Source organism: Hydra viridissima, unplaced genomic scaffold (genome assembly GCF_058129835.1).
Source record: "Hydra viridissima isolate aposymbiotic clone 2 unplaced genomic scaffold, HvirCarnegie_v1 scaffold_5, whole genome shotgun sequence".
NCBI classification, from domain to species: domain Eukaryota; kingdom Metazoa; phylum Cnidaria; class Hydrozoa; order Anthoathecata; family Hydridae; genus Hydra; species Hydra viridissima.
In genome coordinates, this window is record NW_028324304.1 from 15,784,926 (window position 1) to 15,804,471 (window position 19,546).

General features: G+C 28.8%; 3 protein-coding genes and 2 pseudogenes across 3 annotated transcripts in view; 4 read left to right on the forward strand and 1 right to left on the reverse strand.

The window, feature by feature from the left end:
* LOC149888907 (uncharacterized) overlaps window positions 1-19,546 on the reverse strand; it is a 280,117-nt gene that overhangs the window by 183,412 nt on the left and 77,159 nt on the right. The gene's annotated exons all lie outside the window — the stretch shown is intronic.
* LOC149888919 (uncharacterized) lies at window positions 735-3,234 on the forward strand (annotated as a pseudogene).
* LOC149888920 (uncharacterized) lies at window positions 4,532-7,373 on the forward strand (annotated as a pseudogene).
* On the forward strand, window positions 11,123-14,108 carry LOC149888921 (uncharacterized). Its single transcript, XM_090087993.1, has 8 exons — window positions 11,123-11,365; window position 11,683; window positions 11,736-11,811; window positions 12,009-12,202; window positions 12,316-12,642; window positions 13,162-13,317; window positions 13,444-13,636; window positions 13,736-14,108. Exons 1-8 carry the CDS (start codon window positions 11,211-11,213, stop codon window positions 14,041-14,043), a joined length of 1,410 nt encoding a protein of 469 aa, XP_089944119.1. The 5' UTR covers window positions 11,123-11,210; the 3' UTR covers window positions 14,044-14,108.
* Window positions 16,579-19,395, forward strand: LOC149888922 (uncharacterized). Its single transcript, XM_090087956.1, has one exon. It carries the CDS (start codon window positions 17,104-17,106, stop codon window positions 19,054-19,056), a length of 1,953 nt encoding a protein of 650 aa, XP_089944082.1. The 5' UTR covers window positions 16,579-17,103; the 3' UTR covers window positions 19,057-19,395.

The following is a 19,546-nucleotide window of genomic DNA, read 5'->3' on the forward strand; positions in this document are numbered from 1 at the left end:
AAAGAAGATAAGTTAATTTCAATTGAGCATATGAATATAGAGCTTAATGTATTTGAAATAGGTAGAAATGACAGATTGAACAAACCAGTTCCATCTGTTGTACGTTCTGCTTCTTCGATTAATTTTATTGAATCAGCATCACAAAAAGATTCTATGTTTCGTTTATTACCATTTATGACTGGAAATCATATACCAATGTCTAATAAATATTGGTTGTTGTATGTACAGCTTAGAGAAATAGCTGATAATGTGTTTGCTCCTAAAATTTCTAAATCTGTATTACCGTTTCTGCAATATTTAGTGGAACAGTTTTTGCACAATTTAGCAGAACTTTTCCAAATAATTTTACACCCAAATTTCAATTCATGCTCCATTATGCTCGTCTTATTAATGATTATGGGCCGCTGCGTTATTTATGGTGAATACATTTTAAAGCAAAACACTTGTATTTAAAAAAATTGGCTTCTTCAATTAGAAATTTTAAAAATATTGCCTACTCGCTTGCAAAACGACACCAGTTACGGCAGTGTTGGGAGATGACATCTTCAGGTTTCTTCAAAGAAAATGAGAAAACTTATAATCTTTGTTCCATTACTTTTGAAAGTTTAGCATCTTTTATTCAAGAAAGAGTAGTAAGTATTTTTGGTTATGGTATTACTGATAAGAAAGAAACTATTTGGAAGTGTAGCAGCTTGCTTATAAATGGAATCCAATATCATGTTCACAATTCAGTGATGCTAGCTTTATTACATGTGGAAGAAATACCATTATTTTTTTAAATCTACCATATTATAAGATTTTGTCATCACTGGGTATTTTTTTTTTCTTTTAAAGTTTCTAAATGAAATGAGATTACGATTTGCCAAAGATTAGAAAAAAGAACTCCACCAATCTATGGGTGGAATGGCTGACAAAATTAAGCAATTAATAAAATCAAAGCATAAAGATGATTTAGTAAATTCAATATCTGCAGAAGTGGAGTGAGAAATTGATGACTTGATGAAGAAAGGTTATGTTCAATATTTGTGTCACAATATTTTATAAAATGTTTAATGAGTAAAATGTAAAGTAAATTTAAAAAAATGAAAATTATTACTTATGCTAATTGCACATGACACAATACGCCTCATACAAATATATATAACTTTATATTATACAACTTTGGATGCTCCAAAGCATCTAAAGTTGTTTAGATGGCATCAGTATCCTGATGCAACATAATAAGCTTTTTTTTTTTTTTTTTTTTTTACCTAACTCTGAGGTCTGGTTTTGTGTATTGTATTTTGACATTAACATAATATTTTATAAATGATTTGTTACATTACAGATGCTGCATTGAATGCATCCATTATTTTGTTACCAAGGCTGTTCAAAGAATCTATTGACTGCTTGTTTACATTTGACATTCAACCAGTGCAGATTGTGCCAACTATCAAAATCCCAAAAATACAAAGGCTAATATCAAAAGACTGTTGTGTTATGTTAGATGGTTGCATTATAATAGAGCATTGCAGCGATGTTGATGTTTCATTAGCGATGTCGTGTGTTTTTGCGTCGTATTAAATATATAATATTCAATATCCCCCGCATTTAAAAAACACGTTATTGTTTTATGAGCATATTGTTTATGAGCATATTGTTAAAAACTCAGCTTTTTTAACCCCAAAATTATTCATTCTAAACATTTTTCTGGAGTGGTTTTATATTTTTTTATATTTTAATATTCTGAAATAATTACGCGCTGAGTAAAAAGCAACATAAGTGTATTTTTAAAATACAACACAAGTGAATTCTTAAAATGCTATATTATAACTGTCTGTTTTTACATAATAGTTCATAACATAATTAGAAAAAAGTTAATATAAAATAAATTAGTTAATAAAAATAGAATCAATAAAAATACATTTTTATTTAATTTTAGTGTTTTTAAACTCTCCTACAACATCCAGAGTAATGATAAAAAGTAGTTTTCGTAAAAAAGGTACATATAGTTACTATATATGTAAAACATATTATAAATATATACGTAATATATATGTATATATATAGTTAATTTAAAATTATTAAATTAAAAACGAAAAACTAAATAATTTTTTTGAAAATATTAAATAATGCCTATGTATTTTGGCAAAAAAAAAAAAAAAAATAAAAAAAAAAATAAAAAACTTTTGGCAGGCAGGTAATGCAAAACTGTATGAAAAATTCTTTTACGAAACCTTAACGAATGCTTAAATAGAGCACCCGTAATAGAGTTCTTCAATGATCCTTAAGTAGTTCTTTAAAAAACCTTTATGGAGGGTTCTTACGAAAATCCAATATATAAGGTTCTTTAACCCTTTACTTCGCGGTGTTGTTGCACAACAACAGTTGAAAATTGTTGAAAATAAAGTAACCTAAAGTAGCATTTAATTTACAGACTTCATAAAATTATTAATCACAGATAAGTCCTTGAATTTAAATTGTTTTCCTGCTCGATTGGACTATGCTTGGCATGTAATAATGTTTTGCAAGTTAAGAAAGTGTTGTAGTAAAGCCGTTTGTATAATTCTTATAATCTATGTCCGTATTTACATATATATTTTTGTCTAGAAAGTATGAAAAATAAAATTATGAAAATTATTTATTATTGTTTTATCTTAACACTTAATTTTTTTTAAACTATGATTTGGATGGGTAAAAATGATTAAAGTTACATTGTTGTTGTACAGCAACATTGCGCAGATTAGGTTCAATTTTGTTTTTGCTTAAGATGCGAAAACCATTGCTTAAAAAACATTATATATATATATTTTTATATATATATATATATATATATATATATATATATATATATATATATATATTTATATATATATATATATATAATATATATAATTTATGTATATAATTATTATAAATATATATAAAAATTTTGTATAAGTATATAGGTATATACTCATACAAAATTTATGCTTAAATAGTATAAATATCAAATTTGTTTATTTTTAGATGACTTATATAAGAGTTAACAAGTTTTATAAGAAAAAAAGATTTAAAACTGACAATGGGGAACAAGGAATTGTTATTGTTATTTATCTTCCCGACCTAGAATTAAGTGAGTTTTCTGAAAGTGAATCTGAAAGTTATGAAAGAATTAAAATTAGCAACATCAAAAAACTTGCGTCAACATTAAACCAAGTCACAAATACAAAAGTTGTCGAGCCAAGACTTCTTGGTGAAGTTGGGCATCGATGATGGAGGTGGTTTCCTTAGAGTCAGTCTTAGCATTCAAGAAGAAGAAAGAAGACCATCCATTTCACCACCAGGCAAAAAGGCTGTGTTATTTCAAACACCCAGACACAGAATGTTGCTGAAAACTATGATAACCTCAAAAGCATCTTGTCTTTAATTTATCTAAGTAGAATAGATTTTTCTTTGTCCTGTGACATGAAGTTAGCAAACCTTGTTTGCGGGCTTCAACCCCATGCCAGCTCTCATCCATGTACTTGGAGTGATGCGGATCACCGTAACTTTCACTATGTGAAAAATCAGCACTTCTGGCTTAATAAGAAAGCGCCTTGCCTCATTTCAAGATTCAGGTATGGACCACAAGAAGGCCAAGCAGTTTCAAAATGTTGTTCATGATCCACTCTTACGGTGAGCTTCCACTCATCCGTTTTAGCTACGGGAAAGGGATGGGAAAATTAATCAGGTGAGCATGCACAGTGAGTAATTTTCAAATTCAAATTACAAAATGCTCATGTTCACGTGATTAATTTCCCCATCCCTTTCCCTTTCCCGTAGCTACAACGGATGAATGGAAAGTCACCTTTAGATGTGCATGATTCTACTTTTTTAAAGTCAGAAGCATTGCATCACAACTTCAGGACACATTGGGAAAGATACAAGAGGCCAATAGACCATCCAGAATATTTGCGAAACGTACAAAATCGTCTTGTTGATTTCAACAGCAAGAACTTGTGAAAGCATTGACTCCTCTTGAAAACCTGTTAAATTTTTTCAAGAAAACCTTTTTGAATTTAAAACTTTGATTAAAATTAAAGGAATGCACTGTTTGTTTTTTGAATTTAATATGTGGAAAGTGTTGGGAAGAAATTTTTGATTACATAAGAAAAAATAACCTTGTATTTATTGAGAATAAAATGTTCAGAAAAGCAAATATTGTTTTACTATGATTCTCAAAGCAATCAACATACAATTTCTGACTTATTTTTATGTTTTTTATTACAAAGATAAAAAGTTACATTTCCAGCATTTTTCAACTTTTTTTGACTATGCCGAAACCTTCAAACTGAATTTTTTTTCTCGGATGGTCATAAAAGATTTAAATTTTTGGATTTTTCAAATCAGGAAGATGTGTATATTGTTCCCACCAAAGGGTTTTTCCGGTGCTTTTTGGAGTAATTATTCTCTTTTTCGGATAAGTGTGAATATTTACTTAAATCTTTTTGCCATTATTTAGTGAATAAATTGACTAGAGAATTGCCTAATTTGAACCGTGATTTTTTATTTGATAATTTTAAAGGTTAATCGCCATCTTAAAGGGCAAAGCCATAGATTAGCGGTACAAATTGATAATGGTAACTCAGTAGATCCTGGAAGTAGTTGTGTTGCTAACCTCGATATGGAAAACTTGTTACCTATTACAGAAGACAACCGCTAAGCGCTATTAAAGATGATTAGAACAGCGTATGAAATGGCTCTAAAATTGAGCATGCCACATAGACATTTCAAGACATTGATCTTATGCCAAAGATTCAATGGTGTACTTCTTTTAGAAGAAAAGTCAAAAGTTAGCAATACTTCGTAAGATATCTCAAAAACAGTACTTTTCTGCATAATTAAAATGTTTCCCAAATTCCGAACTAATTTCGGAATGCACTTTTTTTTGCAAAAGTTTTTACGTGTAGATAATGAACCGCAATATTTAACAATAGTATTTTAACGACATTAACTTAGAAACTAATAAACGCTTTTAACCTTTTTATTGAATTTCTAAACTTCTTGTTTATGTTAACGTTTGTTAATAAAAAAGAAATGTCAAAGTTTAAAAAAAATGAAGATCGCGAAAGAAAATTTAATACAATTATTACAATACAAAACTACAACTAACAATGTTTCAGTCTTTGAATTACTGCCATTTCAAAATACAACTGTATAAACGATAAAACTGCATTTCTTTATGATTAAAAAGCACTACAAGCTTCCTAATTGATTAATGGGGAAGCATTCGCTATGGCTGCAACCGACCTGATACTAATATCTAATATTTCTTCTGGTTAACTGACAGAAACAGGCAATGACTGTGAAAGTTTTTTTTTTTTAACTGATTACAAAAAAGTAATGGAAGACAGGATCTTATAAATAGATAATGCACACTCTACACCAACACAATGTTAAACTCTTACATTAAAATAAAAATAATTTTAAACTTTAAAAATCTTTTTATCTGAATTAGGAACACGTGTTCCTAATTCCGAACGAAAACTTTACTTTTTAAATTAAAAAATCAACGATATTTTTATAATAAATATACTTGTTGCTTAATACAGTTTGATTCAGTTTAGATTCCAGTTTATTTATATAAAAAAATAAACATAAAATTCAAAAAGCAAGCGGAGTTATTCAACTTTAAGTACGATTTTGTTCGGATTTAGAGAAATCTGCGATATATCTCATGCATTACCAATGCCATTAAAGAAAAAGTAGCTAAAATTGTAAATGAAACAAACTTTTTCTCCATTCTTCCCGATGGTTCTCAGGCTAGAAAAACAAAGTAAAGAAGCTGCAAAACAGGCAGCGATCCCCGCGCGTTGAACGCGAGGGGATCGCTGCCTGTTTTGCAGCTTCTTTACTTGATATGAACAATTTGGGTGGTATGGGTGCCAATACCATTAAAAAGGCTATTGATACCATTTTTATTGAAACCGGTAGTGTTCCTTTAACTGCGTCAGCTTACAAATACAAACTTGAAAGCGCTACGGCCGACGGAGATAGCGTTAATTTTGGAATTTATAATGGCGTGTTAAAACAATTAAAAAAAGATAGAATGTGGCTGATCAAAATTCACTGTGTAAACAGTCGTTTAGAACTAGCATTAAAAGATGCCATGAAAGATATTTCCCAGTATAAAGAGTGTGAACGCTTTTATATTTCCATATTTAATTTATTTCGCAATTCTGGAAAACTAAAATGCACAGTTAAAAAACCTGCTGGGGCTTTGAACATTACATACTACACCTTGCCTAAAATATTTGGAAAGCGCTTTATAAGTCACAGGAGACGCGGCTTTAAAAAATTGTTACATAATTCCCTTTCGCTTATTTTGGGTTTCGACAATACTCTTGCTGATCGCGACACTAAAGCAGCTATGCGCGCTAAACTTTCTGGGATATCCAGACAGTTGCATGACTACAGACTGTATGGTTTGTAGTTATTTGATTATCTTAGAAAAGTTATCGACGTTATCATTAGTTTTAAAAAACAAATGTCAATGGTGAATGAGTTAAAACCAGCGGTGGATACAACTAAGGCTAGTTTGGCGGAATTAAGCAATGAAGGTATTGATAATATTATTGATTCATGTTTATTCAAGTTTAAAATCAAAGAAAAAGATGGTTCAACCAATCTCGTTTCTTCGTATTTCAAACAAATTGAAAAAATCAAACCCAGAGTTCATTGAGATTGAACTCAACAATATGGCTAATCTGAACTTTGAATGTATTCATTCTGCTATTAAAGTAAAAAAAAATAGTAATTGAAATCATTCTGCCATTGATAAACGATAGATTTAGTTCGCTGTTAAATCCCTTATTCGAATCAATGGATTGGTTAGATCTGCAAGTATGGACAGCAAACAGCATGTATGGTGATGCCAGCATATCTTTACAACTAAACGAATTTTTCTACCCACTACAAAAATTAGGAATGGATTTTAAAATGGTTCTTTCGGAATGGAGAGCTTCAAAACTAGTAATAATTGCGCAGTACACCATTGTACTCACACCATTGCAAATATGGCAGGATATTTTTCTTTATCATAAAATTATGTTTCCAAGCTTAAGTCTCTTAGTTGAACTTATGATGTGTATTGCTGGTTCTAATTCAACTGTCGGACGCGTTTTTAGTATTTTGACTGATAGGCGTTTAAAGATGAACTACTCAACAATGGAAGGCTCTATAATAGCAGGGAATGACACGAATTTCACTCAACAAGAACGCGATGATGTATTAACTCGCGCTGTGGATATATACTTAGGTAAGCGAAGAGTTTTCCCCTTGATTCAGCTAATGCTAGCATTGCCACTAATTATAGTAGCGAAGAAAGTTGCAATAGTGAAGATATTAGTTCTATATCTGAATCGAACGGATAAACAATTTATTATGAAATATCTAATTTTATATCTATGTACTGTTGTAAACTGTGTGTATGTTGTGCTATATATATATATGTATATATATATATATATATATATATATATATATATATATATATATATATATATATATATATATATATATATATATATATATATATATATATATATATATATATATATATATATATATGGGCAATTCCACGGCGGAAACTGAATAAGTAGTCAAATTTTAAACTCTTTTTAGTCAGTTTTTAACAAATGAATATTGATTTAGACACATGAAAGTTTATTTAAAATATACCTTTAGTTCTAAAATAAATGTATTTAAGTCATTTTTATGGTTCCGAAAGTTACGGTTTTTCTCATTGTTGCATGTTAAAAAAGTATCACTGTAAAATGTTATTTTACCCGTGATTTTTTTTGTATATTCCAATATATTTTAAAGTGATAATGGAGCTAAGATGTTCAATTTCTTGCACGGTCATTCAAACTTTAGCAAAAAGCGCCAAGTTATTATATGCAAGCGCGTTGGCATAAAGCAAGTTGAATAATTTTCAAAATGGCTGTGGATCTTTGAAACCGAATTAATACTTCTTAGAAACTAATTTATTTGCATAAATTGTTTTTGTTTTTTTGTTGTAATACAATTTTTGGGAAAAATACTTATAGTGGTTCCTTTTTTATATAGAATCAACGAAAATTGACATGCATATGTAAAATTTTACGATTAACACTTAGTTACTTTTAAAGGTATCACACTGTCGTTTGTTTATACATTTTAAAGTGATATTTTGCAAAAGTTGAGCGTTAAAATTAGACAGAAATTTTTTAAGAAGTTTTATAAATCTTTTATCTTTTTGATGCTTTCAATTCATCTCAGGCTACAATTTTTGTTGTTGTTGAAAATTAACATTTTTACAGGTCAACAATAACAAGTTTTACAAAGTTATGAACTTTCGAGTTATTATTAGTTTGTAATAAATTAAAACTTTTACCTGTGTTAGAATTATTTTTCTTTATTGAGCTACTATATTTTCTTTAAATTTTATTTTTTGATTAGCATTCTAATATTTTTGTATTTAAGACCCACCTTATAGTCAGTAAAAATGAGTTTAATAAGTAGATTAAATACACGTCTACTGACTTCTTTTATAAAAGAAGTCAGTAGACATGTATTTAATGTACCCCGTTAAAATATATATAAAAAACAAACCCTATCCTAAATATTAGTCTTAGACAGTTATGGTTAGGGTTAAGAATTGTGCTTGGCCTTGCATATAACTTATTTTTTACGGACTATAAGGGGGGTCTTAAATACAATTTCTTTACATATACAATAAATTTATTGTATGCACTTAAAACTTTGTTATAGTGGATTATTTTTTACTTAATTTTACTATTTTAAATTTTGATTTAATTTTTGTATTGAATTCTAATTAGTATTTTGATATTAATTTAATACTGTGTTGAAATATTTTTTTAATAAATTTGGTTATTTTAGATGGATTTGCATATAAATAATTTAAATCTCCTATGCAGAGTTTGTGGTTGTTTTGCTTTAAAAAAAAAATACCCTATTGGAGCCATCCAAAAAAGTAAAATTGAAAATACTTTTCACATCACACTAATAGATGTGGAAGGGGTTCACCTTTTAAACATTTGTCACAAATGCTACTTAACAATTACATAGTAATCAAAAGAAAGTCGTCAACCACTCTGCTTTTGTGTACACAATGGACACCTCATTGTGATGACTGTTATACTTGTCATCAGGTAAAAAAACTGAGTCAAGGTCTCAATGCTTCAAAATCTCAAATAAGAGATAAAACAAAGTTTGTTGGCCATCCTAGAATTGGTGAAAAAATTTGGACTTTTTCAATGTTTAGCATTTTAAAAGAAAATATTTTCACAATACACAATATGGAAATAGATAATAGCGATTTGAAAAATGAATTCAATCCTTATTTGCAACTATGCATATGCGATTTGTGTGGTAAAATACTAAAGCAACCGGTGTCTTTAAAAAAATGTGAACACTTGTTTTGTTTTTTCTGCATAGTAGAAAATCTTAAAGTAAAGTAGAAAATCTTAAAATAAATTAATGAATCTTTATGCCCACAATGTGATGCACCTGTGTTGCCTGAAGACTTCGTGACCGGCAATAAAACAAATTCACTTATACAAATGTTGACTGTTCAATGTATTATATGTAAAACAAAGTTTAATGTTACAAAAGAATACGATGTGTATTTACATCATAAGCTCGCCTGCAGTAAAAAATCTTTGACACAACCTGTCTCAATATTGTTGTCATCACCATTATCTTCATCAAGTTTGTCACGATCATCGTATACTTTTAATAATAGCATTTCAGAGATTTTTAATCTAACAGCTAGTAGTCATATCCCAAGAATAGTTGAAGATGCTGCACTCCACATTCTTAAGCAAAAGATGAAACAAAGTGGCGGGAAATTAATTTCATTTAAAAGTGGAGGACCTAGAGTAAAATTTTTGATCTTAAAATTGGTTTTTTTAAATAGTAAATTAAATATTTAACAATTGTTAAATAGTAAATTAAATAATAAATAATATTTAATAAAATATTTAACATTTAATAAAAATTTTTCATAGATTTCTTTTTTTTTTTTTAGCCGGTTTTGTTTTCATCTATTCCAAAGTCATATGTCACAAGCAATGAGACATCAAATGCAACTGTACGAGAAAGAAATGCTATTGTCAAAAGAAATATAGAAGTTGTGTCTGGTTTATCTAATGACGCAGTTTGTAGCCAGACCTCAAAGCTTCTGAATTCACTTCCATCAGAAAAAGAAAAAATATTGGCTAATTCTAATATTAAAGTCACAATTAGTGCAACTAAGATGGTAGCTATGAAAGCAGATCTCTGCATACCTTGGGAAAAGCTTAAAATAATATCTAGGTTTTTTTTTTACCATGTTTTTAAGTTAGTTAAAAATGTTATTTATTTTTATAGAATATTGTAAATAATTTTTTTCAGATGGCTGAAGAGTTTTGATATACAAACAGCATCACATGCTTCACAACGAATAGTTAGTGAATAACTGTCTGGGTGTGACTTTATTGTAGAGAATGCCCCGTTTACATTTGAAAAGGAAATTAAAAGGAACCTTTGAAATAAAAGATGCATCTTACGGTTATATCAAAAATTTGCAAACACATATTTTCAAACATCTTGATCAATTAAAAAGGTGATTTTGATTGAAATAATGATTTTTGAAAATTCCATGTTTTTAACATGCAGCAACTGCCAGTTGGTTTCTAAACCAGATGTCATCAACAATTGTTGATATATCAGATCCATAATTCAGTTGTAGTGTATAACACACTACAACTGAATTATGATACAAATTGATTGTGTTCAATAAAGTATTGAATAAATCTCAATTTTTTTTAAATTATTTTTTATGAACTGAAAATACTTTTTGATCAAATATAAATAATAATGTTAAAATTATTTTTTAATCAAATACAAATAGAAGTACGAAAATATAGCATACTAACACTTATCGTATTTGACCCCCAACATAATGATAAGTTAATGTAAAATGTGATGTAAAATGCATGTATAAATGTGATGTAAAATGCATAAAGGTTTTGTATTAAGGTTGTTTAAATGTGTATATTCATCATCACTAGCCAATTTTTTGTTTATATTAATGTATTATATATTGTTAATATATATATTTTTTATAACTTTTCTATAGTTGTAAAAGTCTTCATTATCACGAGTTTTTCCCTGAGAAAGAGATACAGATTAAAATAGGAGGAGATTATGGCGGAGGATGTTTTAAAATGACTTACCAAGTAGCAAATACCATAAACCCAAACAGCAAAGATAACACCATTGTTTTTAGCATATTCGAGGCAAAGGATTATCAAATCAATATTAAAGTTGCCATTTCAAGATTTGAAAAAGAAATAAAAGATCTACAACAATTGAAGTATAAGTACTTTTTCTTAAAATGGGATTTGCAATAAAGTATAAAATCTTTTTTTTTCCCCTTTGTTTTGATTCGCCTACATAACTAGGTATCTTTTGGGCTAAGTTTAGTAAAACAAGTGAAGGCATTTTTACTAAACAACTCAGAGATTCAAAAAAAAAATACTTTAACAAGCTGATTATCTTTATTTAGACCTTTTTTTTATATTTTTATTTATTTTGTGGATTACTTTTATTTATATTATCTTTATAAAATGATTAGTTGTTAAAACATATTGATAATGTTTATATTGCTCATTTGAAAATCTTTATACACTTCTATAGAGTATAGATTTCTTACAATCATTTGCGAATAACACATTTAGTTTTATCTATAGGATAGAAATATTAGAGTGTTCATTTTTGGTGATTATAAGTTTCTTTGTGCACTTTATGGTATTTCAGGAGCTTCAGGTATTTTTATTTGAAATTTTAAATTAATAGGTTTCTCTTTATCAGGAAAATCAGAGAGATAACTGATTTTGGGTATGAATTGCAAAACCAATTATCAATAATCTTACCTAAAATTCAAAATGATGGCCCTGTTTAATAATATAAAACAATTTAATTTAATTTTTAATTATCAATATATTCTTTATTTTATTCTTGAGGGAGGCATTGTTGTCTTTTCTGTTATGCAACAGCAAATGATATGAAATGTATTGACCCTGAAATAAAATATCGCACATTGGAAGATTTATGTTTGGATCATAAAAGGTTAATGAAAAATGGAGGACTAAAGAGTATTGCAAAAAATTTCAATAATGTGATAAGCGAACCAATTTTAAAAATACCACTAGATCAAGTAATTTTTTATTATTTTTTTTTTACCTTGACAGTGAAAAATCACTATTAGCATGGTATTCAAAAATAATATCAAAGTACTATACTTTATATAAATTATGTTTAATTTCTTAGGTGTCTTTACCTAGTCTACACATGGCTCTTGGTATTTATTTAAATTTTTTTAACATGTTTGAAGAAGAAGTTCATCAATTTGACATAATGATGGCTTCTGAACCTCTAAAAAGCGACATAAAATGCTCAGAAGAGTATGACATTTTTATAAATAAACAAAAGCAGTTGTGGAACCTTCAAATAGAGATTCTTAATATTGAGGATCAAGTTCAAGTGCTTAAAGATCTCATTTTATTAGCTGCAGTTAGCAATTTAAATGATGTAGACGATGTTCAATCTCTTTACTTGACAGAAATTGACCTACTTAACAATGAAAAAGAAAAAAAGGTAATTTTTGGATCGAGAGTTTATTAATTATAAGTTCTTAATAGTGAAGTTTGTATTCTTAAAACTGTACATTTTTCAAAATAAGAAACAATCTAATTATTATAAATTTCACTTGTTAAATTTTAACAGAAATTATATCTAATGGATAAAATAAAAACATTCAGTGTAATCAGGGCTTTAAAAGTTGTAAAATTCAAATTCTCATGCCTTATTTTATTAAGCACTCAAGTAAGTTCAAACTTGAGATGCTAATGTTAGCTATGGGAATGCTTAGTTTGCTGTTACATGTGAACCTCAATTGTTAATAACAGTGACATGGTGAGGGGAGCAAAAGTGGCTTTAGCCCCAGACGTAAGGAGTTTTGAGGGATCAGAAAAAATAAGGAGCAAAAATATATTTTAATTTAAAAAAAAAGGTATAATTTTTATAAAAATTTTAAAAAGCCTTTTAGTCATTTTTGGCCCAGTCAAAAGTCATTCTATTTTTGTTATGAATAGTGTTTTACGAGTTTCTTTTTAGACAAATCTATTTAATACTCTTGAAGAACATTTTTTAAAGAAGGGTCAGGGACCTTGTACACAAATGATCGAGACAATATTACAACAGCTTAATGTTCAACGTCAAGCATATCATGGAAAAAGTTTTATTGGAAATCATGTGCATAAAATGTTAAAAGTAATATGTTACTTTTTAAGTTGCTATTTAATAAATTTTATTATAAACAGGGTAAAACTTTGTATTAACTATAATTTTTTGTTAATAATAAGTAATTATTAACACTTAAAATATATTTCTATTTAGAAACATTCAGTACTTCGGTTATGCAACTCTATTCCTAAGTTTGTTTATGACAAAGGATATTCAGGGACAAATATACTTACAAAATCAATTGAAGTTAGCAAACAATACAAGCAGCTCTTTGATAAATTTGCTCAATGTTACTACATATTTTCATCCAAAAATACTATTTCAGCAGAAAAATTAAGTATTTTAAGTAAGTTTTATTTATTATTTTTATAATGTAAAATATGCTTTAGTGCTATTCCTGATTTTTTTTTTTAACTAATATTACATTAATATTTAAATTGTTCAGAAAAGAAGATAAACGAATTAATGCAATTTTACCGGGAAAATTGGCCCGAGGCCACAGTTTCGCCAAAGTTGCATATGCTGGAACATCATGCTATTCCGTTTTTAGAAAAATGGAGAGCGGGATTTGGATTTTACGGCGAACAAGGCGGTCAGTCAATACACATGGAGTTCAATAAACTGAAAAAAGTATATCAATCAATTCCTTGTCCATTGATCCAATTAAAAAGTATTCTTAAATCCCATTACCTAAAGACAAACCCAGAGAACATCCAGCTTAAACCACGTGCAAAAAAAAGAAAAAAAAGATGAAATACCTAACATTTGATTACGCTGAGAAAGTCTCCAAAGAAGAGAAATTAAAAACGGCTATTTTCATAGCTACAAACATATTAAAAGCATTACTTAGTATAAAATAAATTTTAGGCTTTGGGGTGTAAATAAATATCACCCTAATTGTATTTTTTTTTTTTTTTTTTTTACGCACTTATGGGCCACGGCGTTATTTTTTTATACATTACACAACATGGACCACTGCGTTCGTTTTTAGTGGAGAGGGGTTAGTTCATTATTTAAATAATTAAAAGTTTAAAAAAAATTTTAATATTATTATCAGACAACTCCAGAGAACATGCGACTCAGTGAATATTAAACAAAAAAGATGCTCATGTTTTTTTTTTTTAATTTATTTAAATTTAACGTGGCACATCGGTTAACATTAAAAAATCACGAGAATAAATTTTAAAGTAAAAAAAAAAACTTTGTTTTTTATTTTACTTGAAATTTTATTTTACTTGAAATTGAGTGGGAGGAGGGGCTAAGACTAAGAATCTAAATGAAAAAAATAGAAATTATGAATTAGTTGGGGGCAATCGTCTTTCCATCCCCCTATTTTATGCCAGTGCTTGTAACTCAAGACAATTGAGTTATTTTTTTATGCATGCTCGAAACACATTTTCTTTATAGTTAGGGCGCTTATATCACTTGCGGCGCCACTGCGCATAATGTAAGATTTTGTCAGTGGCCCTAAGTACAAAAAAAAAAAAGTTTTTAGTTTGCACTAATTTTTTAATATAAAATTCTCATTCCCACATAATACTGATTCAATTTTAACTAAGTTATTTTCTTGGTGTATTTTTTAAATTCTCCAAACAACAAATATAAATTCGGAGAAAAATCAGAGAGGCTTATAAAAAAAAGCCCAACAATTAAAAAAATTCAAAAAGATCACTTTACATGATGGAAATCATGTCATATTGCCTTTGAACAATATGACGTAATTAATCATTTTAGTATAGATAAATGTTAAATTTAATCAATGTGTAACTTATTAAACTACTTCCTTACAAAAATCAAAAATTTTCAAAACATAACATATGCTAGCAAGAACTCCATAATTGTAAAACTATAATTATGGAGTTTTAAATTAAATAACCTTGTTCTTTTCCCACTATTTAGTTTTTATAACAATTTATAAAGACTTAGTCTCCATTTATAAGTAAAAGTATAAAATAACTGGTAGTATTAATAAATTTGTATTAAAATATTGCAAAAATATCAATAAATCATTACAATAATTTCTTGAAAACTTATAAACAGTTGTAGCATTGTATACAATTATGCTAATATTATTATAAAAAAAATCATTATAATGCTTTAGTTTATAATGATTTTTTTTGTAACAATATATTTCCTTTGTTTCTGATACATCAGCCTAATTATAGCAAATATTATTTTAATTAAATAAATTTGTAACCATATATCAAAATATATATAGCTATCAATAACTTAAGTTTAGAGGTATTAAAAACAAACCTCATAAATAAAGTTTGTTATGAAAAAAATAATAATGATAAATGGCTACAGTTTAGTAATATCAAGTCTTTAACTTTGATAGAGCATAACACATTTTTCACTTTACATTCAGATACTCAAAGTTAATGCCAAGTGATAGTTCTACCAGCTGCTTTCCTGAATCTGTATAATGGTAGGATGTGGCAAATTAAAGCCCACCTTTGAATTGCGTAGCTTATACACATTTTTTTATTATTAATCTTAAATAAATTTGCTTATTATTTTTATTTATTATATATAAACACAAATATATTATATGGTAGTAATATTAGACTAGTATTACTACCATATAATATGTGTGGTTTTGTCATAGTGGAGCAAGTGCAAACATTGCAGTAGCTTCACTAAGACAAAACCACAATATAATAATAATACAATTATTATTACAGGGTTCATGGCAGTTTTGAAAATCCATTTTCCCCGAGTTTTCCCTGATAATTCCCTGATTTTCCTATATTTTTAAATAATTTTTCCCTGAGTTCATGCGGTGGAAAGTATATATTTTCCCTGTTTATGTTGAAGGATATATTACTTTTGCAACTGAATCCTTGTTCCCAAAACATATAGTTACTATAGTAATTCATTTATCTAATATAGCTACTATTTATTATAAATCAGCAAATTTTATTATAGATCAGCAAAAGAGACATCCACTTGTTCCTCATCTCTCATCTTCTGCTTCGTACACAACTCATGCCACGTAGGCATCCAAAGGAAAAACTCAATAAATAAAGACATCTTCGATTCTCTTCACATCCTTCTTATCTTCTACTTACAAACAATCGAAGACTAAGTATTACTTCGCAACAAAACTGGAAAGAGCACTGCACAGTGGGCCAGGTGGTGGAAAAAAGTATAAAAAAAATATTCTCAAAAATGACATTGTTATATACCATTTTAAAGCTTAAACATCTGGCTTTTATAAAATGTATATATTTCTGTACAGCTCTTATGCCGTTTGCATTTCAAGCTGATAATAAAAAAGGTTTTTTTTTTTTTTAAATTTTTTTTTTTTTTTTTTAATTTTATAATATTTTTCGTGTTACTAATAAGCATAAAATTGTTATTAATTTTTAAAACTTCATTTTTTATTGCACAATTAAATAAAACTAAGTATTATCTATGAAATGAGCTATTCCAAAGTTATTTTGCAAGTAAGCTATATCAAATAAACTGGTTTCTAATGATGGCGTATTTAAAGTACTTTTTTTAGTGAAAATTTCATTTAAATAACAAAATACTTTTGCGCTCCAGGGTGCTCCAGAAATTTGAGACTTGAAATATCTTGCCCAATATGTACATTATCGATATATATTTTACCTATTGTCGGCGGATGTCAGCTGCGTCTCTATACATGATTTTTACAAGCTTCATCTTTGGGGCAGGGGGGGCCAACATTCTGGTATTTTTTGTGTTCCCAGGCTCCAATCATCGCGATTTTTTAGCAAAACATCTTTTTTTATCACATTAAAATGAACATATAAATATTTGGAGCTTGTTTCATGTCTGGTTGTCCAAATGTCTAATCAAGAATATATTTTTTGTATTTGTAGGCTGAAAATGAAATACTTTGATATCTATGCATTCATCATGCATAAGCCTAATAATTTACAAATATCTGATTCTGGTATTGTGGACAAACTTATTGATGCTATGAATTTGCATTGCAACAAGCAGCAATTAGGAACAATAATAACGCATCTACGAGATAAGTGGCGCAAGTCATATAGCAGCATGGCTCGATTTGAAGAAAAGAATAAAAAATGGCTTCAAAGCCATGTTCCTGAAGATTTAAATGTAACACCAATACCTATTGGAAGACCAATTAAGGCAAACTTTGATGACTACTCTACTAAAACCAAAAAACATAAAATTAGTCACTTAACTGAAATGTATTCTGCTTCTGCTTTACAATTTGCTTCAGAAATTAAACGTAGAAAAGAAAATCCAATTGAAAAAACCTCAAAAAAAGATGGTAGAATGTCTAAAGATGAAGCTCTTTGTCTTCTTTTAGATGCTAGATTGACAAAAGCTTCCTACCAAATTATTCGAAATCAAGCAGTTGAAAAGGGAGTTGATATATATCCTCCATATAATGATGTCCGTGATGCAAAGCTGTTATGCTATCCTGCAGATATAACTGTCTCAGACTTTTCAGCTGAAATAAAACTGCAAGCTTTGGTGGATCATACAGCAAAAAGAATATGCAAGGCACAGTATGATGTCCTTTGCACTGAAGGCACTCCAGATAGACTTTCTCTGAGATACAAAATAGGCTTTGATGGTGCCACAGGACAGTCCATATATAAACAAATATCGCAAGGAACGGTAACAAGAAATTTAAACGATGAGCAAGCACTTTTTATTACATGCCTAGTGCCATTAGACTTGTGTGGCTTTAAAAATGGAAAACGGTACCCAGCTTGGCGAAATCCACGACCATCATCAACAATGTACTGTAGACCTCTGCGTTTTAAATTTGAAAAAGAAACGACAGCAGTTTCTAAATCAGAAGAGGATCTCATTAGGCTTGAGATTTCAAATTTGCAAGATACTGAAGTTGATATAAATAATAAAAAAATCAAAATACATCATATAATACAAATTACTATGATTGATGGAAAAGTTCATACTGCTCTCTCAGATGTTACAAATTCTAGTCAATGCTGTACTATATGTGGGGCAAGTCCCAAAGGAATGAATGATATTGAAAAAATGGTTTTGAAAAAGGGTATAACAGGCAGTTATTCATTTGGTTTATCATCCTTACATGCTTGGATACGTTTTTTTGAATGTTTATTACATATTGGATATAAAATGACTTTGAAAAAGTGGCAGGCAAAAACAGTAGAAGATAAATTCAAAGTAAAGGCTCTGAAACAACAAATTCAAAATAGATTTAAAGATGAAATGGGCTTGATAGTTGATGTTCCAAAATCTGGTGGTAGTGGAACATCAAATGATGGAAATACGGCTCGAAGAGCATTTCAAAATGCGGAAAAGTTCGCAGAAATTTTAAATATTGATGTTGAACTGATTCTAAATTTGCATGTTATATTGACAACAATTTCATGTGGTTTAGACATCGACACTGATAAATTTGAGGCTTTCTGTTTAAAAACAGCTCGACTTTATGTTCATCATTATCCTTGGTACTATATGCCCCAATCTCTCCACAAAATTTTAATCCATGGTTCTGAAATTATTAAAACTTTAGCATTACCCATTGGTATGTATTCTGAAGAAGCTCAAGAAGCACGCAATAAAGACTTTCAAAACTATCGTGAACATTTTACAAGAAAAACATCTCGTGTGAAAACTAACCAAGATTTGTTAAATCGACTATTGTGTACATCTGATCCATTTATTGCATCTCTGAGAAAGACAGCAGGAAGTCACACCAAAACGAAAAACTTACCAGCTGGAGTTATTGACTTATTGAGATCATCTACAGATGATATTAGTTTATAAATGTGTCTTATGTACCTTTATAATTTTGGAAATGCGTGTACCTATATGAAAGTGTGACTATGAATTAAAACAAATAGTTATGCTCAATCATATTATAATCATCAAGTTAATTTGCATACTAAGTTTAGAAACAAATGGCTTTAAAAATAACCCTTTAGAACTAAGCATAAATATCTGTTGCTATGCAACTGGGGTTGCCATGGCAACCACAAAAAATCATCATGCTCATTCAAATTATAATCATCCAATTACTTTATATACGAAATTTTGAGGCCTATGGATGAAAGGAAAAAAAGTTATGACTTTTTTCCAAAAATATGGGATTCTGGCCCACTGTGCACTGTCAACTCAACGCGTTGCTTCTCTGCAACCACTTTGGTTCGCTGCAACCAAATTGTGGCATCGGATATACCATCGTATTTTTCAAAGATGTTCTAATTATTCGTAGATGGCTCCATCACGTGCCCGGTTAGCTTGTAGTTTTTTCTCG

What these genes read in the sequence shown, in the direction of transcription:
- LOC149888921 (XM_090087993.1), top strand. Translation starts at nt 11,211, where the DNA reads ATGACTTACCAAGTAGCAAATACCATAAACCCAAACAGCAAAGATAAC. An exon ending in TAAAAATACCACTAGATCAA is followed by an intron (nt 12,203 to 12,315) that starts GTAATTTTTTAT and finishes TTAATTTCTTAG; the next exon opens with GTGTCTTTACCTAGTCTACA. An exon ending in ATGTGCATAAAATGTTAAAA is followed by an intron (nt 13,318 to 13,443) that starts GTAATATGTTAC and finishes ATTTCTATTTAG; the next exon opens with AAACATTCAGTACTTCGGTT.
- LOC149888922 (XM_090087956.1), top strand. Translation starts at nt 17,104, where the DNA reads ATGTCTAATCAAGAATATATTTTTTGTATTTGTAGGCTGAAAATGAAA.